Raw genomic sequence first — 19,064 nt, 5'->3', positions numbered from 1 at the left:
CCCAGTGACCCTGGGGGCTTTTGTTTTGTTATTTCACCTGCTTGATCATTTTGTGATTTTGTTCCCTATTGCTGTCAGTAAAGCTGACTCCCTTTAGGAGCAAGACTTTCAAGTCTCTGGTTGTGAAGACTTCTGTTTTATGACTTTTCTCTTCAGCTCTGTCATTTCTATTAAAATTCTTTGCTGCTTTCATGTTGTGGTTACTCCTGTACATGTAAATCTTGATGAAACTTTACACTTACCTGGTACCATTGGCAAGAAACAAAACTCAACTTGATCTAATCCACTTTGAACTTTTTTCTCTACTCTTTTAAATGTCCCCGATAGGTGTCCTGAATAAATATTCAGGAACAAGGACAGATGTGGACCGAGAGTTCATTATAATGTTTACTCTGGTGGATGAGAACCAAAGCTGGTACCTTGATGAAAATATCAGACATTTCTGCACGGACCCCGATTCAGTTGACAAAAAAGATGCTGTTTTCCAAAGAAGTAACAAAATGCATGGTGAGTATTTCCCGTGTTGTCACATATGTACCAAATGCCTTTTGTGTATCTGATACTATGAGGGATGCAAAAACACAGAAGTGTCTAACCTGGTTTTCTAGGATTTATAGCTCAGGGATAAGAGTGATTAGAAAGTGATATGAAACACAATACATGTCAGATCCTAAAACAATCTGAGAAGGGAGAAAGCGATAGTTATAAGCTAAATTGGGCATGACAAAGCTATGATATAGAAAATGGAAGGATTAATGTTCTAATTAGGAAAGAATCAGGAGGTGAGCCTAGAGAGGATGGATGGGTTTATACTGATGGGAGAAAGGAGAATGAATCATCATCATATAACAATCCTGTGGTTTGCAACCTTTTGCATTTATCCAGTAACCATTTTCTGAGTGGCTGCCAAGTTCAAGAACTATGCTATATGCTGTGTTTAAATACACACTGCTGAATCTGTTATGTTTCCCAGACATTCTTTCAGTCAACATCTATTGAGCATTCACGATGTGCCAGACCCTGTATTTGTTGAAAATAATGAATTTCTATAGTTACCCTGTCCATTGAGACAGAACACGTACCCATTTCTGTTTTGCAGAGCAGTGGCTTAATACAGAATTTTAGGACTTGGGGATTATTAAGTAGTCTCATTCCACTGTTTTCCCAGAGAGTTCTAGTGAACGGAAAGAACATCTTCAATGTAAACAAACTCTCCATGTCATTCATTGATAAATTTCCTCCATATTTGCTTGTCTGTCTCCCAGAGTCATCCTAACCAAGGCAGCATCAATGTAGTCATAAAATCATAAGAGAGAGGGAAGGAGCTGAAGACCATCTGACCTCCCCCATTTTACAGATGAAGAAACTGAGGTCAAGGGACCATCAATGACTTGCCTGAGGTCAAAGTGGTGATTAGTGCCAGAGTTGCCTGACAGAACCTGAGAGAGAAGTCCCATAGCAAATAAATTTTAGTTTGGTTGTGTTTGATTCCAAAGTGTGCAGAAGTGTGAGTGTCCCTGTTCTGACTGTTTCCACTGCATCACACACCCTCTCTTTTCTTCCTAGTGGTATTTCAGCCACCTTGCGTGATGTGGATGTTGGGCAAATATTTTAGGAAGGAAGAAGTAATGGAGAGAAGGGAGGGAGGCAGCGAAAGAAACGAAGGATGGAATAAACAAAGACTTAAATTCAAATCATTGCTGTGTCCAGTCAACTTGTGCCCCTATTCCTTACAAAATGGTAGCGATGATCTCAAATCTTGCTGAAAGCTACTAACCGTGATGGTTTACGACTCAGCTGTCCACATAATTCTTACTCTTTCAAATGAAAATGTCCAACAAAAGAGAATGAACCACATAAGCAAATACAGACTATATTTAAAATAAAATCCGTCCTGTGTGCAGAAGTAGGTGTTTGTAAACAAGCAATCCTTCTTCGAGCTGGTAAAGGAGACCCAATGATAGAAAACAGAAAAATTTAAAAAAACAACAAAAAAATGCTTAACCAATATAAGATTTATTGAAACATTTATTTAAATTTGCTAAAATTATTCAGAATCAATTGTGCTGCCTTAATCATCATTATCTTAGTAACGGTTGCTTCTTAACTCAGTTTGAATTTAGGAAGTGATGTTGTGAGGGACGCCTGGGTGGCTCGGTCGGTTAAGCGTCTGACTCTTGATTGTGACTCAGGTCATGATCTCACAGTTCATGGGGTTCTCTCTCTCTGCCCCTCCCCTGCTTGCTCTCTCTCTCTCTCCCTCACTCTCTTTCTCTCAGAATAAATGAATAAACCCTTAAAAAATAAAAAAAATCCTAAAAAAAAAAAAAAGAAGAAGAAGAAGTGATGTTATGACTCTTTAAAACCCTGAATTGGGGCGCCTGGGTGGCGCAGTCGGTTAAGCGTCCGACTTCAGCCAGGTCACGATCTCGCAGTCCGTGAGTTCGAGCCCCGCGTCAGGCTCTGGGCTGATGGCTCAGAGCCTGGAGCCTGTTTCCGATTCTGTGTCTCCCTCTCTCTCTGCCCCTCCCCCGTTCATGCTCTGTCTCTCTCTGTCCCAAAAATAAATAAAAACGTTGAGGAAAAAAAAAAAATAAATAAATAAAAAATAATAAAAAAAATAAATAAAACCCTGAATCAAGTTTTCTTCCGCTCTTGGTCAAGTCCTTGCTGCCATTCAGATGATCTGAAAGAGTGGATCTTGGACTTCCAGTGTTAGCTCAACCAGTAAGATTCTGTCCCAGCAAGACCTAGTAAAAACACTGGCTTTTCTCCCTCATTTTAAAGTAACAGAACTTTAAAGTAACATGTCTTATAGGTCCCTTCTAGTCACCTCCTTTTCTTTTCCTTCTTGTTGCAAGCTTTGGTTACTCAAGTTAAGTAGCTACTAGGCTCCAGCTTTTCTGCCAGGTCCTGACAGCTGTGAAATGAGTAAGGCAGAGTTTCAGGAAACAGAGCCCTGTAGGGAAGTCAGGTATGAAAAGGAAGGATCTCGGCAGGAGTTGGCGGAGCCATCCTGAAAGTCTGAGCAGCGCTCCGTTTACTCCTGACCTGGGTGCTGTGTTCACATAGCAGCTCCAAGGCTGTTTCCACGTGTGCTCATCTCCACTTTTGCTGAGTGCTTTTCTCTTGAAAAACCTAATACCTTTCATTCCTTTCTGGGACTATGTGAAAGGAGCCGCGCTTTTCTGCACAAAAACCTTGCAACCGATGACCAGTGCTAACTCTTCAGCTGTGCCGGCGTATGTGTTACCATTGTTTCTGGCCCTGCTCGCCTCTACAGGGGAGTCTCTCCCACCAGTGTGCTTCTGTGTTTCAGCCCTCAATGGATACCTCTTTGGAAACTTCCCGGAGCCTGATATGTGTGTTGGTGAATCGGTGTCCTGGCACCTATTCGGGATGGGGAATGAGATCGACATCCATTCCATCTATTTTTATGGTAACACCTTCGTCAGCAGAGGGCATCGGACTGATGTCGTCAACCTGTTCCCAGCCACTTTCCTGACAACGGAAATGATAGTCGAGAATCCTGGGAAGTGGATGATAACCTGCCAAGTTAGTGATCACCTGCAAGGTAAAAAGGACAAGGACCAGCGTGTAGATGCTGCACACACAGTCAATGGTGTTCACTCAGTGCCTGCTGCTAGACAGATTCTTGTATTACATCTAATTCAATATTGAATACATAGGAATGCACATGCTCATTTATTTGCCATCCTGTCACCAGGTATTTAGTGATCACCTCTCTGTGAGACAGGTGGGAGGTGAATGCAAGAAATGGTAAGACTTTCAAGGAGCCTATAGTCTAGTAGCTAGACTTAGACATTTACAAAATGAAAAAATTTTTGATGGAGAAAAATAAAGGTTCTTTGTGCACAACAGTCAATTCTCTGGAACAATCAGAGAGACTTCCTGAGGAGTTGGCTTCTAGTCTGAGTCTTGAAATATGGGCAGGAATTGAACAGATGAAGAAGGGGAGGAAGGCTTTCCAAGGAGAGGAAGCAACACAAACCAGGAAAATACATGTTCTATATGAGCAACTCTACATAAAATGATAACATTTTACCATTGGAAAGAAGTGTATAGATAATCTGGACCCATCCACCATCCAATTCTTGAATTTCTTTTGGGACTTCTCTTTCAAGTAATCGTAGCAGCCCATTTCATCTCTGGGCCACTCTGTTAGAATGTTCTTCCTTATACTGAGACAAGATCCAATGATACTTGCTAAATCCTAGCATAGGTACATGATGGAATATTTTTTTTGACTTTAATGCCCGGATAATGACTTAGCCTTGGTCCCTTGGGACCACATAGAATCGGTCTCTATTCAGCTGGACCACAGGCTTATGCCAGAGGAGTGATAGGAGAGAAGCCCACGGAGGCAGAGCCCAGTAGGAGGAGCTTTGAATGGGAAACTGAAGGAAGCAGGGCTGTGTCTGGAAGGCCACAGTGAGTGCTTCCAGATCCTTTGGCACATCAGTGACATAATCAGTGCAGCAATTTAGGAAGATAAATATGATACCTGTGCACAGAAAGGATTTGGTGGAGAGATTCTGGCCCCTGGATGTTAGTTAACAAGCATGGTAACAATAGAGTTATGACATAGAAAAGGTCTGGCCTAAGATAGTGAAAACAGAATAGAAAAAAAAAAAAGGGTCAATGGAAGAGACACAGAAGAAATAATGTGTAATTATTGACGAACTATACACAGTCACCAGCAGGTACAGGGATGAGACTCTCCAGGGCTGGCTTTGATGACATATTCTTGTTCCCGTCCACCTTATCTTGCTACTGTCAGCCTCAAGCAGCTAATCTTAGCATTAGTCAGCTGGATTATTCCAATTCAATTCAATTCAACAAATACAGAATTAATCAGTTAGTAGGTGCCAGATACTGTTCTGGGAAGACACAGATTATGAAGACAAGATTGCTATTCTTATATCCTCTCAGTTTCATTGAGGTATAGTTGACACATAGGAATGGTATATATTTAAGATGTGCAACTTGATGTTTTGATATATGCATACATTGTGAACTGATCGCCATACTCAAGCTAGTTAATATATCCATGACCACGCATAGTTAGCTGTGTGTGTGTGTGTGTGTGTGTGTGTGTGTGTGTGTGTTAGGAATACTTAAGATCTCAAAGAGTACAAAGTTTCAGTTATGCAAGATGAATGAGTTCTGGAGACCTAATGTACAACATGGTGACTATGCAATACTGTACTCGAAATTTCCTAAGAAGGTAGATATTAAGAGTTCTTACCACAAGATGCCTATTCTTAAATGTTATATCTGGGGAGAAACTAATTGTAAAATCAAGGTATTAGCAGCCATTTGAGACTAATAAGATTACTAAGCTTGGCCAGTGGTTGTGGACATAAGCTGGTGTTTGTACATTACTGAAATATGATATTTTCTAAATTGTCCAAACCCTCAAAAAAAGTTATTGTAAAAAATTAGAAAATACATTTAATTTTTTATTTTATTTTTTATTTATTTAAAAAAATTTTTTAATGTTTATTTATTTTTGAGACAGAGAGAGACAGAGCATGAACGGGGGAGGGTCAGAGAGAGGGAGACACAGAATCTGAAACAGGCTCCGGGCATCGAGCTGTCAGCACAGAGCCCAACACGGGGCTTGAACTCACAGACTGTGAGATCATGACCTGAGCTGAAGTCGGACGGTCGACCGACTGAGCCACCCAGGCGCCCCTACATTTAATTTTTTAAAAGTTTATTTACTTATTTTGATAGAGGGAGAAAGAAAGAAAGAGAAAGGGAGAGAGAGAACAGTGGGGGAGGGGCAGAGAGAGAAGAGAGAGAAGATCCTAAGCAGGAGGCTCTGTGCTGTCTGCACAGAGCCCGAGGCAAGGCTGCATCTCACAAACCAGATCATGACCTGAGCTGAAATCAAGAGTCAGGCATTCAACCGACTGAGCCACCCAGGTGCTCCAGAAAATACATTTAATTTTTAATAACAGTAATCCTGTCTTAGGATAATGGTATCACATTTTGAGGAATATTCTCCCTGTTTTCTAGACTTTTATACATAAATGCATGTTATTTATAAAATGAAATTAATCTATTAACACTGTCCTTTATCTTACTTTTCCCACTTATTAATGTAACAGAAATATATTTCCATGTCAGTCAATAGAGACCTACTTCATCATTGTATACCCTCCCTGTGTCCTTTCAAGGGAGATTACAATTTACCTAACCAATACCCCAATGCTTAACATTTGAATCCCCCCTTTTTTGTTTTTATAAACTATACTAAAAACCAGGAATTTATAGATATATTACACCTTTGTCTGACATGTCTTTAGGAAAACTCTTAGACTTAGAATTCTTGGGTAAAAGTGTTTGATTTCTCTCTTAAAGCTATGGACGGACATACATTGCCAAATTCTCTTTTATTCTTCACCCTTAGTGTGTGAAGATTCCCCTCCCCCCATTCATCTGCCAACACTGAGAATTATTAGTTTTTCTAATCTTTACCAATCTGATAAATGAACAAGAGTCACGCTTGATTACTATTAAGGTTGACCTTTTTTTTCATGTGCTTATAGTTAGATAGCATTTACAGAGATTTTGTGAATAATATGTTGATGTCCCTGGCCCACTTTCCATTAGGATATTTACTTTTTTCTTTCTCATTTGTCAAATATATTTACATATTGATCTGTCATCCTATGCATTAAAATATCTCCCAACCCACCATTTACCCCTTACTTTTAACTTTGTTAAGGTCCTATTTTCTGTACAACAGTTTTAAATGTTTATGAAGTCAAAGCTATCAGTCTTTTCCTGTCTGATTTCTTATGTGAGCATTTATACCCCGGCTTGTGGTTTTCCTCTGTTCTGCAGCTGGCATGCTGGGGCAGTACAATGTTGGTAACTGCAAAGGTGGTATCTCTCATCCCAGGATGACGGGTCAACAGAGGCGCTACTTTATAGCAGCTGAAAAAATTCTTTGGGATTATGCTCCTCAAGGCTATAACAAATTCAGTGGTCTTCCCCTAAATGCCTCCGGCAGGTAAGCTCTCTTTGCTGGCGTTTCTAAGACTCTCATAAGAGAGGCACCTGTTAGACTTTTCCCTGTGACCTCATTTATATACACAGCCCTTCTCCTATGAGCACATATGCATGGATGGCATCATGACACCACGTAAGGAGTTCTGAGCCTCGTAATGTACATATTGCTGAGAATTGGCAGAGTATTTATTGTTTCATGATTTGCTGGCTAAATCAAAGCACTAGGTTCATTCATTCATTCATGAAGCATTTCTTGAGCACCTACTGTGTGCAAACTGCAATGCTAAGTGCCATAAGAAGTACTAAGCTGACAGAGAATAGAATAAGGCCTCTGCACATATGGAAGAGAGAGTTTTGAAGAGAGAAGAAGACAGGACCCTCTCTCACTGGAGGTGAACTGGCCAAGGAAAGTTATCCTTTTTGGTTCAAGGAGAGCCTGATAGGTTATGACTTCTCTACCCAGAATGTGCTTGTCCTACCTATCCAGCAAAATGTTACTTTTTCTTCAAATTCTAATGTCACTTCCTAAGTGAAGCCTCCCTGACTCCTGAGTCACTAGTAATCATTTTCGCTCCCAGAGCATGTAGTATTTTTCAAATTGAATCTAACAATTCATTAAGTGGATGTGGACTCCTGTGACTTGTTATTATAGAATTCTGTGTAATGGTGTCTGTTAAAGCATTTAAAATATATGGTATGATACAAGAATGATTTTTATTACCCTATGATCTCTTTTATGTTCGAGGGAATGTTTTTAAAATTTTCTTTCTGATTGATAAAACACCCTTTGTTTCTTTCATTGTAAATTTCACTCGTTCATTCATTCATTCATTCTTCCACCAAACCAACGCACCTGACCCCAGCCTAAAGAATTTGTGTGAATCATTTATGAACGTGTTCGATATCAAAACTCTCTTTTGACCAGTATTTCTCCATAAACAGAATGAGAATTAGCACTAAGAATTCTGTCTTAGAAGCCTTCCAGAATTCTGAAGCACCTTACAAAATATAAAATATTGAATTATATTTAACTGATATTTAATGTGATATATGAAAGCACAACATAAAAAGCTATGGGAAAGTTGCAGGGAGGTGCCTAAGACAGCGTTCCCACTCTCAGGTCGGAAAGAAACTGTATGCACAGGAGAAGAGAAGTAACTTTGCAAGTTACAAATAAGATTAAGATGAGTTGTCCAGACAAGTGAGTTGTCTGGGCATTCAGAGAGCACTAAGATAGCCAGGGAACCCTTCACAGAGTCAATGGAACTTAAGCAGGGTCCTAAAGAATAACAGAATTCATGAAAGTGAATAGTAAAGAGAGAAATTTTATTTTATTTTTAATGTTTATTTTTGATAGAGAGAGAGAGGGAGAGAGAGAGCAAGGGAGGGGCAGAGAGAGAGAGGGAGACACAGAATCCAAAGCAGGCTCTGAGCTGTCAGCATAGAGGCTGACATGGGACCCAAACCCACAAACTGTGAGATCATGACCTGAGCCGAAGTCAGAAGCTTAACTGGCTGAGCCACCCAGGCGCCCTGAAAGAGAGATATTTTAGATGCAGGGGTTAGTTAGATCAAAGAGACTGGAGCGAATATTTGCATAGAGCCATGGGAAGAGAACTGGGTAAACTGGATCTCAACTGCATAGGCCTATCATCCTTTTGAACTTGATTTGATTGGCATTTGCATGTGAGTGAAGATGCTGGAGCAGGTAAATGACTGTGAATATTACCATCTTGGGGATTAATATTATAGTAGTGTGTATGTTGAAGGGAAACTCCGAGTGAGCCAATGGAAGAGGGAGGGTGCCAAGAGCACAGTCGGAGCTCCGTGTAATGTTGCCAACACAAGGCGACGAGGGCAGGTACTGGGGTTGCAGCAGTGGGAAGAAAGGAAAGGAAAAGATGCCAAAAGGGCACAGAAAGGAAGGAAGCAGCAAAAGGCTACAAAATAAAGGTGAACAATATAAGGGGATGAGGCAGAGAAAGAGGACAAAGTCAGCCTGTGTGACTCCAAGAGTGAAGGCACCATTGGCAGAAATAAGGTGTCTAGGACAGTGCTAGTCAGAATGTACGTTACTGTATTTCACATTTGGAATTTGGCTTTTCATGTATGTCGTTCGTACGATAACTCCACCAACGAAGCTATTTGATGAACTAGACACTTCATTCCTTGATCATGCCAGATATGAAAGAGCTTACTATATGCAAGACTATTCATACTGACATCAGCAAGAGATATAGAGGGATGCTTACTCTGCAAAGAAACCAGTTAGCTCTTTACTTTGTAGGACACCATTCTGGGACTCTGACGCCGGTAAGTAAGGAGTTCACCTGTGCTTTCTTCGGTTGCTGGACCTCCGGGGAAGAAAGTGCAGTGGCTGAGAGAGGAATGAGCTTGACCACCATCCAGCCCCCCGGAGACTTTCAAAGCTGGCTCATTATTCCTGGGAACTTAGTTGAACACGGTTCCGTCTTTCCTGGGGAGATATCTGGGTGGGTGGACGAGCTAAGGACAATCAAAGGGAGCTCCATAATTAAGGCATCTGGTGCATATGTAGAGATGTGCTCTCAGCCAGGTTCCTATTCTTTACACAGTGACTCCGAGCTCTACTTCACACAAGGGGACAACAGAATTGGAGGAAAATATTGGAAGGCTCAGTATATGGAGTATGTTGATGCAACTTTTACTCGAAGAAAGAGACTCTCTGAGGCAGAAGCCCATCTTGGAATTCTTGGTAGAATAAAACCATCTGTCATGTTTTGAATGGGGGGAGATGCTTTAGTGGGGCATATATGTCTACGTGGAATGACTCTTCCTCTCCTGCCTATATTCACTTCTCTCTGCCTCTTTTCATCCTCTTCTCCCTCCTCCTCTTGATATTTTTCAGGCCCCGTCATCAGGGCTGAGGTGGGTGATACCCTGTTAGTGACCTTTGCCAACAAAGCCGACAAAGTCTACAGTATTTTGCCTCATGGCGTCATCTATGACAAGGCCTCTGATGCAGCCCCAAATGTAGATGGTGAGTCTCAGCCTGGCCTCTGGGAGGAAAGAAGATGAGTAAACAGAGGACTTAGAAGTGGGTAGATTTGGTTCAATTCCTGGTCCCTTTCCTTACCGGCCCTGTGAGCTTGTGCTTTTAAACTTTCTGAACTTTATTCTTCTCCCCTACTGAGGCAGGTAGTGACACTCACCTCACAGGGCTTCAGGACGAGCTGGAGAGAATTCAGGGCAGGGTCTGCCCTGCAGTAGGCACTTAGGAGATGTTGATGCCTTTCCTTCTCCTTCAGCAATGTAATAAATCTCAACGTGGGCTACATTCACAGTCACCCCCACTACCCTGAGATGGAGAGATTTTTAGCCACGGGTTGTGGGGGATTCTGTGGGTGAAGGCTGAGGAGAAAATCTGATTTCCAATGTTTGGTTGTCTTCAAAATCTTACACATGGTCTTTGTTCCATCTCTGTTGACAAATATTTATTAAAACCAGTCTTTTATGCCTACCATCATATATGGCCTCTCCTCATTACAGAGGAGGTAATAGAGACTCTACATATAAGAAAGGCAGTTTCTGCCCAGTGGCTGCAGGAACTATCTTCCACTCATGATATTGCTCTTGGGAAACTCCTGATATCTTTGGAAGCCTTCCCCATTCTGGCAACAGACATCATGAGTTCTGGGATACTTCTTTGTGCCCAATGATGGGGCTAGGCCCAGTCCAGAGCAGGTGTGAGGTGATGGGGAGGGAACAGAGAAGGAAGGAATGGAGGGAGAATTCCCCCTCCTCAGACCCATCATCACTCTCCCCACCTGGAGCATCATCTCTTGTACCTGCACTTCCTTGGTCAAATGGTCACAAACACTGTGTGTGTGTGTGTGTATGTGTGTGTGTGTGTGTGTGTGTGCGCACCCAGAAAGAACACCGGTGATAGCCCGAATGTCTATATTTTCTATTGTTTAACTTAGCAAACTTATTGGGCGCCTTTTTGCAAAACTCTGAACAATATGCAGAGAGTTTCTGACCTCAGTCTAGCTGGAGAGACTCAATGTGTTCATTTAGCAATGTAGTATGTAGGTTGAGTGCAAAGTCTTGGGAACCAGACAGTGCTGAGTTTGAATCCCAGATCTGTCACTCATCAGCCTTGTCACCTTGAGTATTCACCTACCTCTTCTATCTTATGATTATGTGGGGTTATTTTCTAGTTCAACCTTCTAGATTTCAAATTCTATTTTTTTAAAGATTTTTTTTTTTTGCATTTCCTTTTTTTAGTGTTTATTTATTTTTGAGAGAGAGAGGCGGGGGGGGGGGTAGAGAGAGAGAGGGAGACAGAATCCCAAGCAGGCTCCCTGCTGTCAGCACAGAGCCCTAGGTGCAGCTCCAGCTCACAAAGCTGTGAGATCATGACCTGAGCCGAAATCAAGAGTCAGACGCTTAACCTACTGAGCCACCCAGGCACCTCAAGATTTCCAACTCTTTAAAGTGAGGTCTCTTGCTTAACTTTCTGGGATATCCTCGTAGTGCCAACTTTAATATATTCCACATACAAAGGCGCTCAATGATATTTTATAGATTTACATTTAATTGTGAAATAGGCAACTGTCACTCTTTTAATATTTGCTAAACCTAGTATTTGAGTAAGAAATAACATCTATGAAGGTACTAAATGTAATCTCTGAAGAAGATCACCCTTTGATCTAAACTTCTCTCTCATAAAACATCAGACCGTGGCAGTGGTCTCCCTGGTAGCATACACACGTGGGAACAACTGTCCTTCTACAAAATACATCATCAGAGAGAGACCCAGGGCTGGAAGACCCAGTCCAACAAGTTTAATGTCGTTGGCTCTGGCTTTGAGTAACTTTCATTTACCTCCTCAGGATTTCTGAAACCAGGGGCACATGTTAAGCCGGGTGAAACCTTCACATACAAATGGACGGTGCCTGAAAGTGTAAGCCCGACAGCCAGTGATCCCCCCTGTCTGACCTACCTTTACTTCTCAGCGGTTAAGCCAATCCAGGACACCAGCTCTGGCCTTGTGGGGCCCTTGCTAGTCTGTAAAAAGGGCGTTCTCAATGCTGATGGGACACAGGTAGGCCATCAAAGATCACCAAGTTCTTCTCAGGGTTGTATGTGGGAGACACCAGGAATATGGCTAGGGATTAAATAGTAATAAAGGGTCAGGTACGAAAAGCAGAGCTTCCTCCACCCTCTTAATGTTGATTTCTACATAATGAGTAATTTATTTTATTTTATTTTTTTTTTTTTTTTAATTTTTTTTTTCAACGTTTATTTATTTTTTTGGGACAGAGAGAGACAGAGCATGAACGGGGGAGGGGCAGAGAGAGAGGGAGACACAGAATCGGAAACAGCCTCCAGGCTCTGAGCCATCAGCCCAGAGCCTGACGCGGGGCTCGAACTCACGGACTGCGAGATCGTGACCTGGCTGAAGTCGGACATTTAACCGACTGCGCCACCCAGGCGCCCCTTATTTTATTTTTTTGTAAATTTAAGATCTGAATTTAAATTTAATGTAATCTTAATCTGAAGTTAAGATCTAAAACTTACAGATGCCCACCCAGAAACCCAGGATTTCTGCTCGTTGCGGATGGGATTCAGTGGGTCCCTTTCCCTGTGCATTGTTTTGATTCTAGAATCTTCGGAGGTCCACATGGAATGTGAATTGGGGCCCTTTCTTCTTGGACAAGGCTTCTCAGACTTGGCCACGTGGGGAACCTTTTAAACATCTTTTATTGAGGCACTTCAGACCAATTAAATCAGAATCTGCAGGGGCTCTCCAATGTGCAGCCAAGGCGGAGAGCCACTGTAACTCACCGCTGTAAGCCGAAAGTTAATCGTTAGGGTCGAAGGCACAAGAAAGCATGTAGATAAATTCTTACAAGTCCCACCTTTGAGGCTCCCCTGGTTGCACTGACTAGTGTGGCACAGCATAGCACTTCAAGCTATGTCTACATGATATTAAACACACTGATGAGAAGAGGCAAATCTAATCAAGTAACCATTGTGGTTTACTTCACCAATCAGAAATAGCAAGACTATTTATTTAAATGGTATATTATATGATGTTTGGCATCGTAAGCACCCACTTCTGGACTCAACGGGATTTCTAGGTAGAGGACACAAAGTGTCTCGGTCCGCCTCAGACTTGTACTTCCCTGTACAAAGTTCCAACCCTAGAAATGTCTATTAGAGGCTGTGTCCCTGGCCCTCGAAATTGGCCCTCAGTTAACGCACGTGCAATAAGACTGAATACAGTTGCACTGTACAACAAGAATCATACAGGGCAAAGCAGAATGACTATCCCTATTTTTTAACTAAGATGTTTATTTATTTATTTGGAGAGACAGAGAGAGAGCATGCATGCGTGCACAAGCCGGGGAGGGGCAGAGAGAGAGGGAGAGAGCGAATCTCAAGCAGGCTCCGCGTTCGGCACGGAGCCCAAAACAGGGCTCGCTCTCACAACCGTGAGATCATGACCCGAGCCGAAATCAAGAGTGGGCAGTTTAACCGACTAAGCCACCCAGTGCCCTAACGATCCCTATTTTAAAGCCGAAGAAACTGAGGCTCAGAGACAGTGAGTGACATCCCAAGAGACACACCTAGTAAGCAGTGAAACTCGGCAGTAGAACGCGGGACTTTGAGCTTCCAACTTTGTTTTTGTTTTTGTTTTTTTTTCCAAGACACCACCCTGCTTCCTCTAGCTCAATACCTGAGCCCAGGAAATTGAGTGCCAAAAAACTTGTGTAAGGAGGCCCTGATTTTCCCCCAACTGCATCTATTTAATGGTGGCTTGAACGCTTGCTAGAAGCACCTTATGGTATGTGGGGGGGTGTTGCCTGAGCCAAACACCATTCGCAGCCAATCCATTTCCACCAAGTTCATGAAAAAATTAACCGTAACCCGAAATACTCCCTACTTGGGATTTGGCCGAGCGAGGAATCCATTTGGCCAGACAGAAAGTTATTTTCAACGCAAAAAATACTTAGGAAACACATACTGAACCAGGCCCTCTATAGGTAAAAGCTTACGTCTCTCCTAGGTAGGTAGGTAGAGAACATAAAAGAGGTGTTTTCATCTCTTTCTAGTAAATTCTCCCAGAGGTGAATGGTTGTCACAGAATCTAACCAGGTGCTATAGGGCCCTTTCTAACATTTATGACCTTCTGCAACAGCCACTTAAACTCCCTGTTTGTCTATCCAGCCGTTTATACTGCCCTTATATTTTTTTATTTTGAATAATTCAGTTTCAGATTTATGTAAAAGTTGCAAAGAAAAAAAAACCCACAAAGAATTCCCATATATCCTTCGCTCAGATTGCCCAAATGTAAACATTTTATCTCATTTTCTTTCTTAGCCTTCTCTTTATTTTTCTGGGTTTTGTTCCCCTAAACTATTTGAGGTAGGTTATAGACATGATGTCTCTTCAATGTGTTTCCTAAAAGCAAGGTCACTTTCGGACATAAACACAATGTAATTATCCAAGTCAGGAAATTAACCTTGATACTGTACTATTATCAAAGCTGAGTACCCTTTAAAATTTTTCTGTCTTTATCCTTTATAATAAAAGGAAAACATGTTTTTCCTCGACCAGGCTCTGGTCTACATCATGCAACATCTCTTCAAGCCCCTCTTTCTCCTGTGATCGGTTTCATCACAGGGAAGCAAGTGTGACTTTTTTTTCTTTAAAAAAATTTTTTTTAAATGTTTATTTTTGAGAGAGAGAGAGAGAGAGTGTGAGTTGGGGAGGTGCAGAGAGAGGGAGACACAGAACTCAAAGTAGGCCCCAGGCTCCGAACTGTCAGCACAGAGCCTGACACGGGGCTCGAACTCACAGACTCACGGACCGTGCGATCATGACTGGAGCCAAAGTCGGTCACCCAACCGACTGAGCCACCCAGGCGCCCCACAAGTGTGACTTTTCTAAAATGCAAACAAGATCACGTAATATCCATGTTAAACACCCTCCAGTGACTTCCTATCATGCTTGGAATAAAAATCTACATTTCTTAGCCTAGACCTATGTCCCCTGGCCTCCAACTCCTTTGATGTATCTCACACACTCCCTCATGCCTACTTATACTCCATCCACATAAGCCTTCCTGTTCCTTGAACAGGCCAAGCTTATCTTTGGCTTAGGGCCTCCTTACTAGGCTCCCTCTGCCTGACATGCCTTCTTCTGACCTTTGCATGGCTGGCTCTTCCTGTCGCCTCCTTAGAAAAGTCTTCCCTGATCACCAAGCTAAAGTCATATGCTATTACATGACCCGATTTTAATATCACTTACCACCAGAGGACATTTTCTTTGTTTACTTTTGATGTGTTATAGAACGTTTCTCCTCACAAGAATGTGAGTAACTTGGAGCAGGAGACTTGCCTGTCTTATCTTCCTTTCCCAGAACAATGCCTGGTGCATTGTTGACACTCGACCAATATTATGGTTGATGAATGAAATACAGGGTAAGCATTCTTATCTTCAAAGTCATTATTAAGAAGTTTAGTTAACAGAAAGGGCCACATTACGCACACACTCAAACACTCCATGTGTGGCCTGCAAATAGACACTAAAAATTCCTGGACAAGCTTATTTGCCAAACTCCCCACATCCACGTTTTAAACACTCAGAGTTATGTGAAGGACCATGGTTCAGACATCCCAGCTTCCCTACTGCTGTGGGAACCTAAAACATAGTGATGTGAAGTGCTTTTCACAGAATAGCTCTGTGCTGCAGAAGCTAGCCATCACTCAGGTACATTCCGTGCACGAGTGCAGGTGGGATTAATCCAAGTTCTCCAACGAAACAGAACCATAAGGATGTGTATGCAGACAGAAGCAGACTTATTATAAGGAGTTTGCTCACATGATTATGGGGGTTGACAAATTCCAGGACCTGCAGGGAGAGTCGTCAAGCAAGAGACCCAGGATACACAAAAGTCCAGGGGGCTCAAAGCCTTTGGAAGAGCCTCTGTTTGAGTTTGAGTCTGAAGGCAGATAAAAGTCGATGTTCCACTTCAAAGACAGGAAGAATTCCCTTTTACTTGTGGGAGGGTCAGATTTTTTTGTTCTATTGAGTCTTTCAACTGATTGGATGTGGCTCACCCACATTGGAGAGGGCGATGTGCTTTACTCGTCTACCATTTAAATGTTAATCTCATCCAAATACACCTTCATAGAAACACCCAGAATAATGCTTGACCTAATATTTGGGTACCTATGGCCCAGTCAGGTTGACACATAAAATTAACCTTCACGTGGGTTATCACCATGTGGTATCACCTACTTTCTAACCTTTTCCTGGGTTAATTTCCCACCCTCGTAGACCTAGTTACCTTCCAACTGACTCTCAGGTGATGAGGTTCTTCAGCTCAATGCCTTTCAGTCATTCCTTCTTGTCTTATGGACAGTTGCAATTGCAGCTAATAGTCACAATTAACATTGAACACTTAGTATCTGCCAGATGTTGTCTTGAGGGCTTTACCTATATTATCTATTTTAACCTTCACACACACACATACACACACACACACACACACACACACACACACACACAACCCCAGGAAGTGGAGACTACTCTTATTCTCATTTTTCAAATGAAGGAATTAGAGCTTAGAGAGAATAAATCACTTGCCCCAGTTTTCACAATGGGTGTGCAGAATAACATTAGCACCCATAGCCCATAATCTTTTAAAATATCTTTGACCTCTTATTTCTCTCCAATTCTTCATATTTTCCTTTAGATATTGCAAGCCTACATCATTTCTTTTCATATCCCATGATCTTAAACTACTGCCTGCTAAAACACCATGTGATAAAAGCAGTAGGTGCATATAAGGTACGGTGTGAGAATAAAGCAAAGGGCACCCACATCTCTGATGATGCATTAGGAAAGCATCACAGAGGTGGGACAGCTAAACTGGCTCTTGAGGTTGGATTGGGGTGGCATACCTTCAAGTTGAAGGGATGCATGCACGAAGGACAGAGGCCTACGGAACACAGCAAGTTCAGATCGCTGCAAGGGGCTTGGCCTCACTTTGGTCAAAGTGCCGAGAGGGAAGGGCTAAGAGCAGGTAAGCAAGAACGAGATCACTGTGAGTTTAGACTGTATTGTCCAGTTTCAGAAGGAGAGAGATGTGATCTGTGGCAGTTCTGGGGATTCCTCCAGAGCAGGCAGCGGGTTAAAGGGTGAGTTGGAGGGGAGTACATTAGACATAGGAAGATGGTTGAGGGACATAAAATACAGTCACCTCTCTGGTTCAGCTTTAAAGAAAAGCATATTTTGGCAATGCAGGATATTGTGTGTTGCGTGACATGCTCGGACAGATAGATTAGGAATATACACAGTGGGAAGTAATCCATGGTGCCCTCCATTTCAACTTACATTAACGTAATTTAGCAAAGTCTGATGGGTTATGTGAATTCATTATTTCACTCAAAAACATGTAGAGTGCCTGCTTTTCCAGACATTATTTTATTTTTATTTTATTTTATTTTATTTTATTTTATTTTATTTTATTTTATTTTATAAGTTTATTTATTTTGAGAGACAGATGATGCAGGGGAGGGGCAGAGAGAAAGGGAAACAGAGAATCCCAAGCAGGCTGCATGCTGTCAGCACAGAGCCCAACACAGGGCTTGAACTCATGAACCACGAGATCATGGCCCAAGCCAAAACCAAGAGTGGAATGCTTAACCAGCTGAACCATCCAGGCTTCTCTCTAGGCATTTTTTTAAAACCCGGGGACACAGATGGGGCGCCTGGGTGGCGCAGTCGGTTAAGCGTCCGACTTCAGCCAGGTCACGATCTTGCGGTCTGTGAGTTCGAGCCCCGCGTCAGGCTCTGGGCTGATGGCTCAGAGCCTGGAGCCTATTTCCGATTCTGTGTCTCCCTCTCTCTCTGCCCCTCCCCCGTTCATGCTCTGTCTCTCTCTGTCCCAAAAATAAATAAACGTTGAAAAAAAAAAATTAAAAAATAAATAAATAAATAAAAATAAAAGCCGGGGACACAGAGAGGAACCCAAAACTTCCCTACTCTCACAAAGCTACAATGCAATGGGACAATACTAAAAAAATGTAAGTTCACAAATGAAATATAATTGCAGGTGGAGTTAAGTACTATAAAGAAGAGTGAGTTGGGGGTAAGTGAGGTGAGCTTGCAGGCAGGGTGGATGCTAGGTGACTGTTTTAGACAGGGTGGTCAGGAAAGGGTACTTGAGGTGACATTCGTGCAGAGAACTGAATGGAGTAAGGGAGTGAGCCACGAAAGACCCGGGAGAACCTTCTAGGCAATGGGAACAGCACATGAAAAGTCCCTGAGGCAGGAGTGAAGTTGGTGTGTTCACAGAAGAGCAAAAGGCCGGGGTGGCTGGAGTAAATGAGGGGTGAGTACAAGGAGATGAAGTCAGAGAGAGTGACAGCCCAGGGCATGGAGGCCCTGGGAAGGAGAATAAGATAGTGATGACCCCACAGTGTAGGGAAGCTTCTGAGCAAGGACCTATTTCCTCTGAGCAGATCTCATGGGGAGGGATAAGGATATAAACAGAAAGATGAAACGTTAGGGTGTAAAATGAATTGATCAGAATCATGCTCAGAGTCCTGATTTACAAAATGACCCAACTCACGTTGGTCCTAATTTATTTGTGTTCACGTTGAAAGTGAAGTAGAGATTAGAATTCCTCCAAGCTGTACTTTTTATACAGTTATGTTCTTCTTCTCTTTAGAGAGGAATCGACAAGGAATTTTATCTACTATTTACAGTCTTTGATGAGAATCTGAGCAGGTATCTTGATGAAAACATTCAGAGGTTTACATGGCGTCCCTTCAGTGTTGACAAAGAAGACAAAGATTTTGTGAAGTCCAACCGAATGCATGGTATGAAAAGTGTCTTTCTCTTCTGTAAGGATTTGAAGTGAAAATATTTGGAATGTTTTAACTATCTTGATTTTGGTTTCTTGGACATTGTTCTTGGTCAAGAGTAAATTGTTTCATGACTTCATCTCACAAGGTCTGGTG

The 19,064-nt window shown here is 42.2% G+C and overlaps 1 protein-coding gene across 2 annotated transcripts in view; it reads left to right on the top strand.

Annotated features, from left to right (window-relative positions):
- HEPHL1 (hephaestin like 1) overlaps positions 1-19,064 on the top strand; it is an 82,779-nt gene that overhangs the window by 22,469 nt on the left and 41,246 nt on the right. For both annotated transcript variants that reach the window (XM_045483616.1, XM_045483615.1), the window contains exons 4-10: positions 328-507; positions 3,320-3,574; positions 6,877-7,045; positions 9,639-9,778; positions 9,932-10,063; positions 11,919-12,130; positions 18,773-18,923. In XM_045483616.1, the coding sequence (XP_045339572.1) occupies positions 328-507; positions 3,320-3,574; positions 6,877-7,045; positions 9,639-9,778; positions 9,932-10,063; positions 11,919-12,130; positions 18,773-18,923 (1,239 nt within the window). The remainder of the gene's footprint in view (positions 1-327; positions 508-3,319; positions 3,575-6,876; positions 7,046-9,638; positions 9,779-9,931; positions 10,064-11,918; positions 12,131-18,772; positions 18,924-19,064) is intronic.

Source organism: Leopardus geoffroyi, chromosome D1 (genome assembly GCF_018350155.1).
Source record: "Leopardus geoffroyi isolate Oge1 chromosome D1, O.geoffroyi_Oge1_pat1.0, whole genome shotgun sequence".
Lineage (NCBI taxonomy): Eukaryota > Metazoa > Chordata > Mammalia > Carnivora > Felidae > Leopardus > Leopardus geoffroyi.
This window is presented reverse-complemented; position numbering and strand designations above follow the sequence as displayed.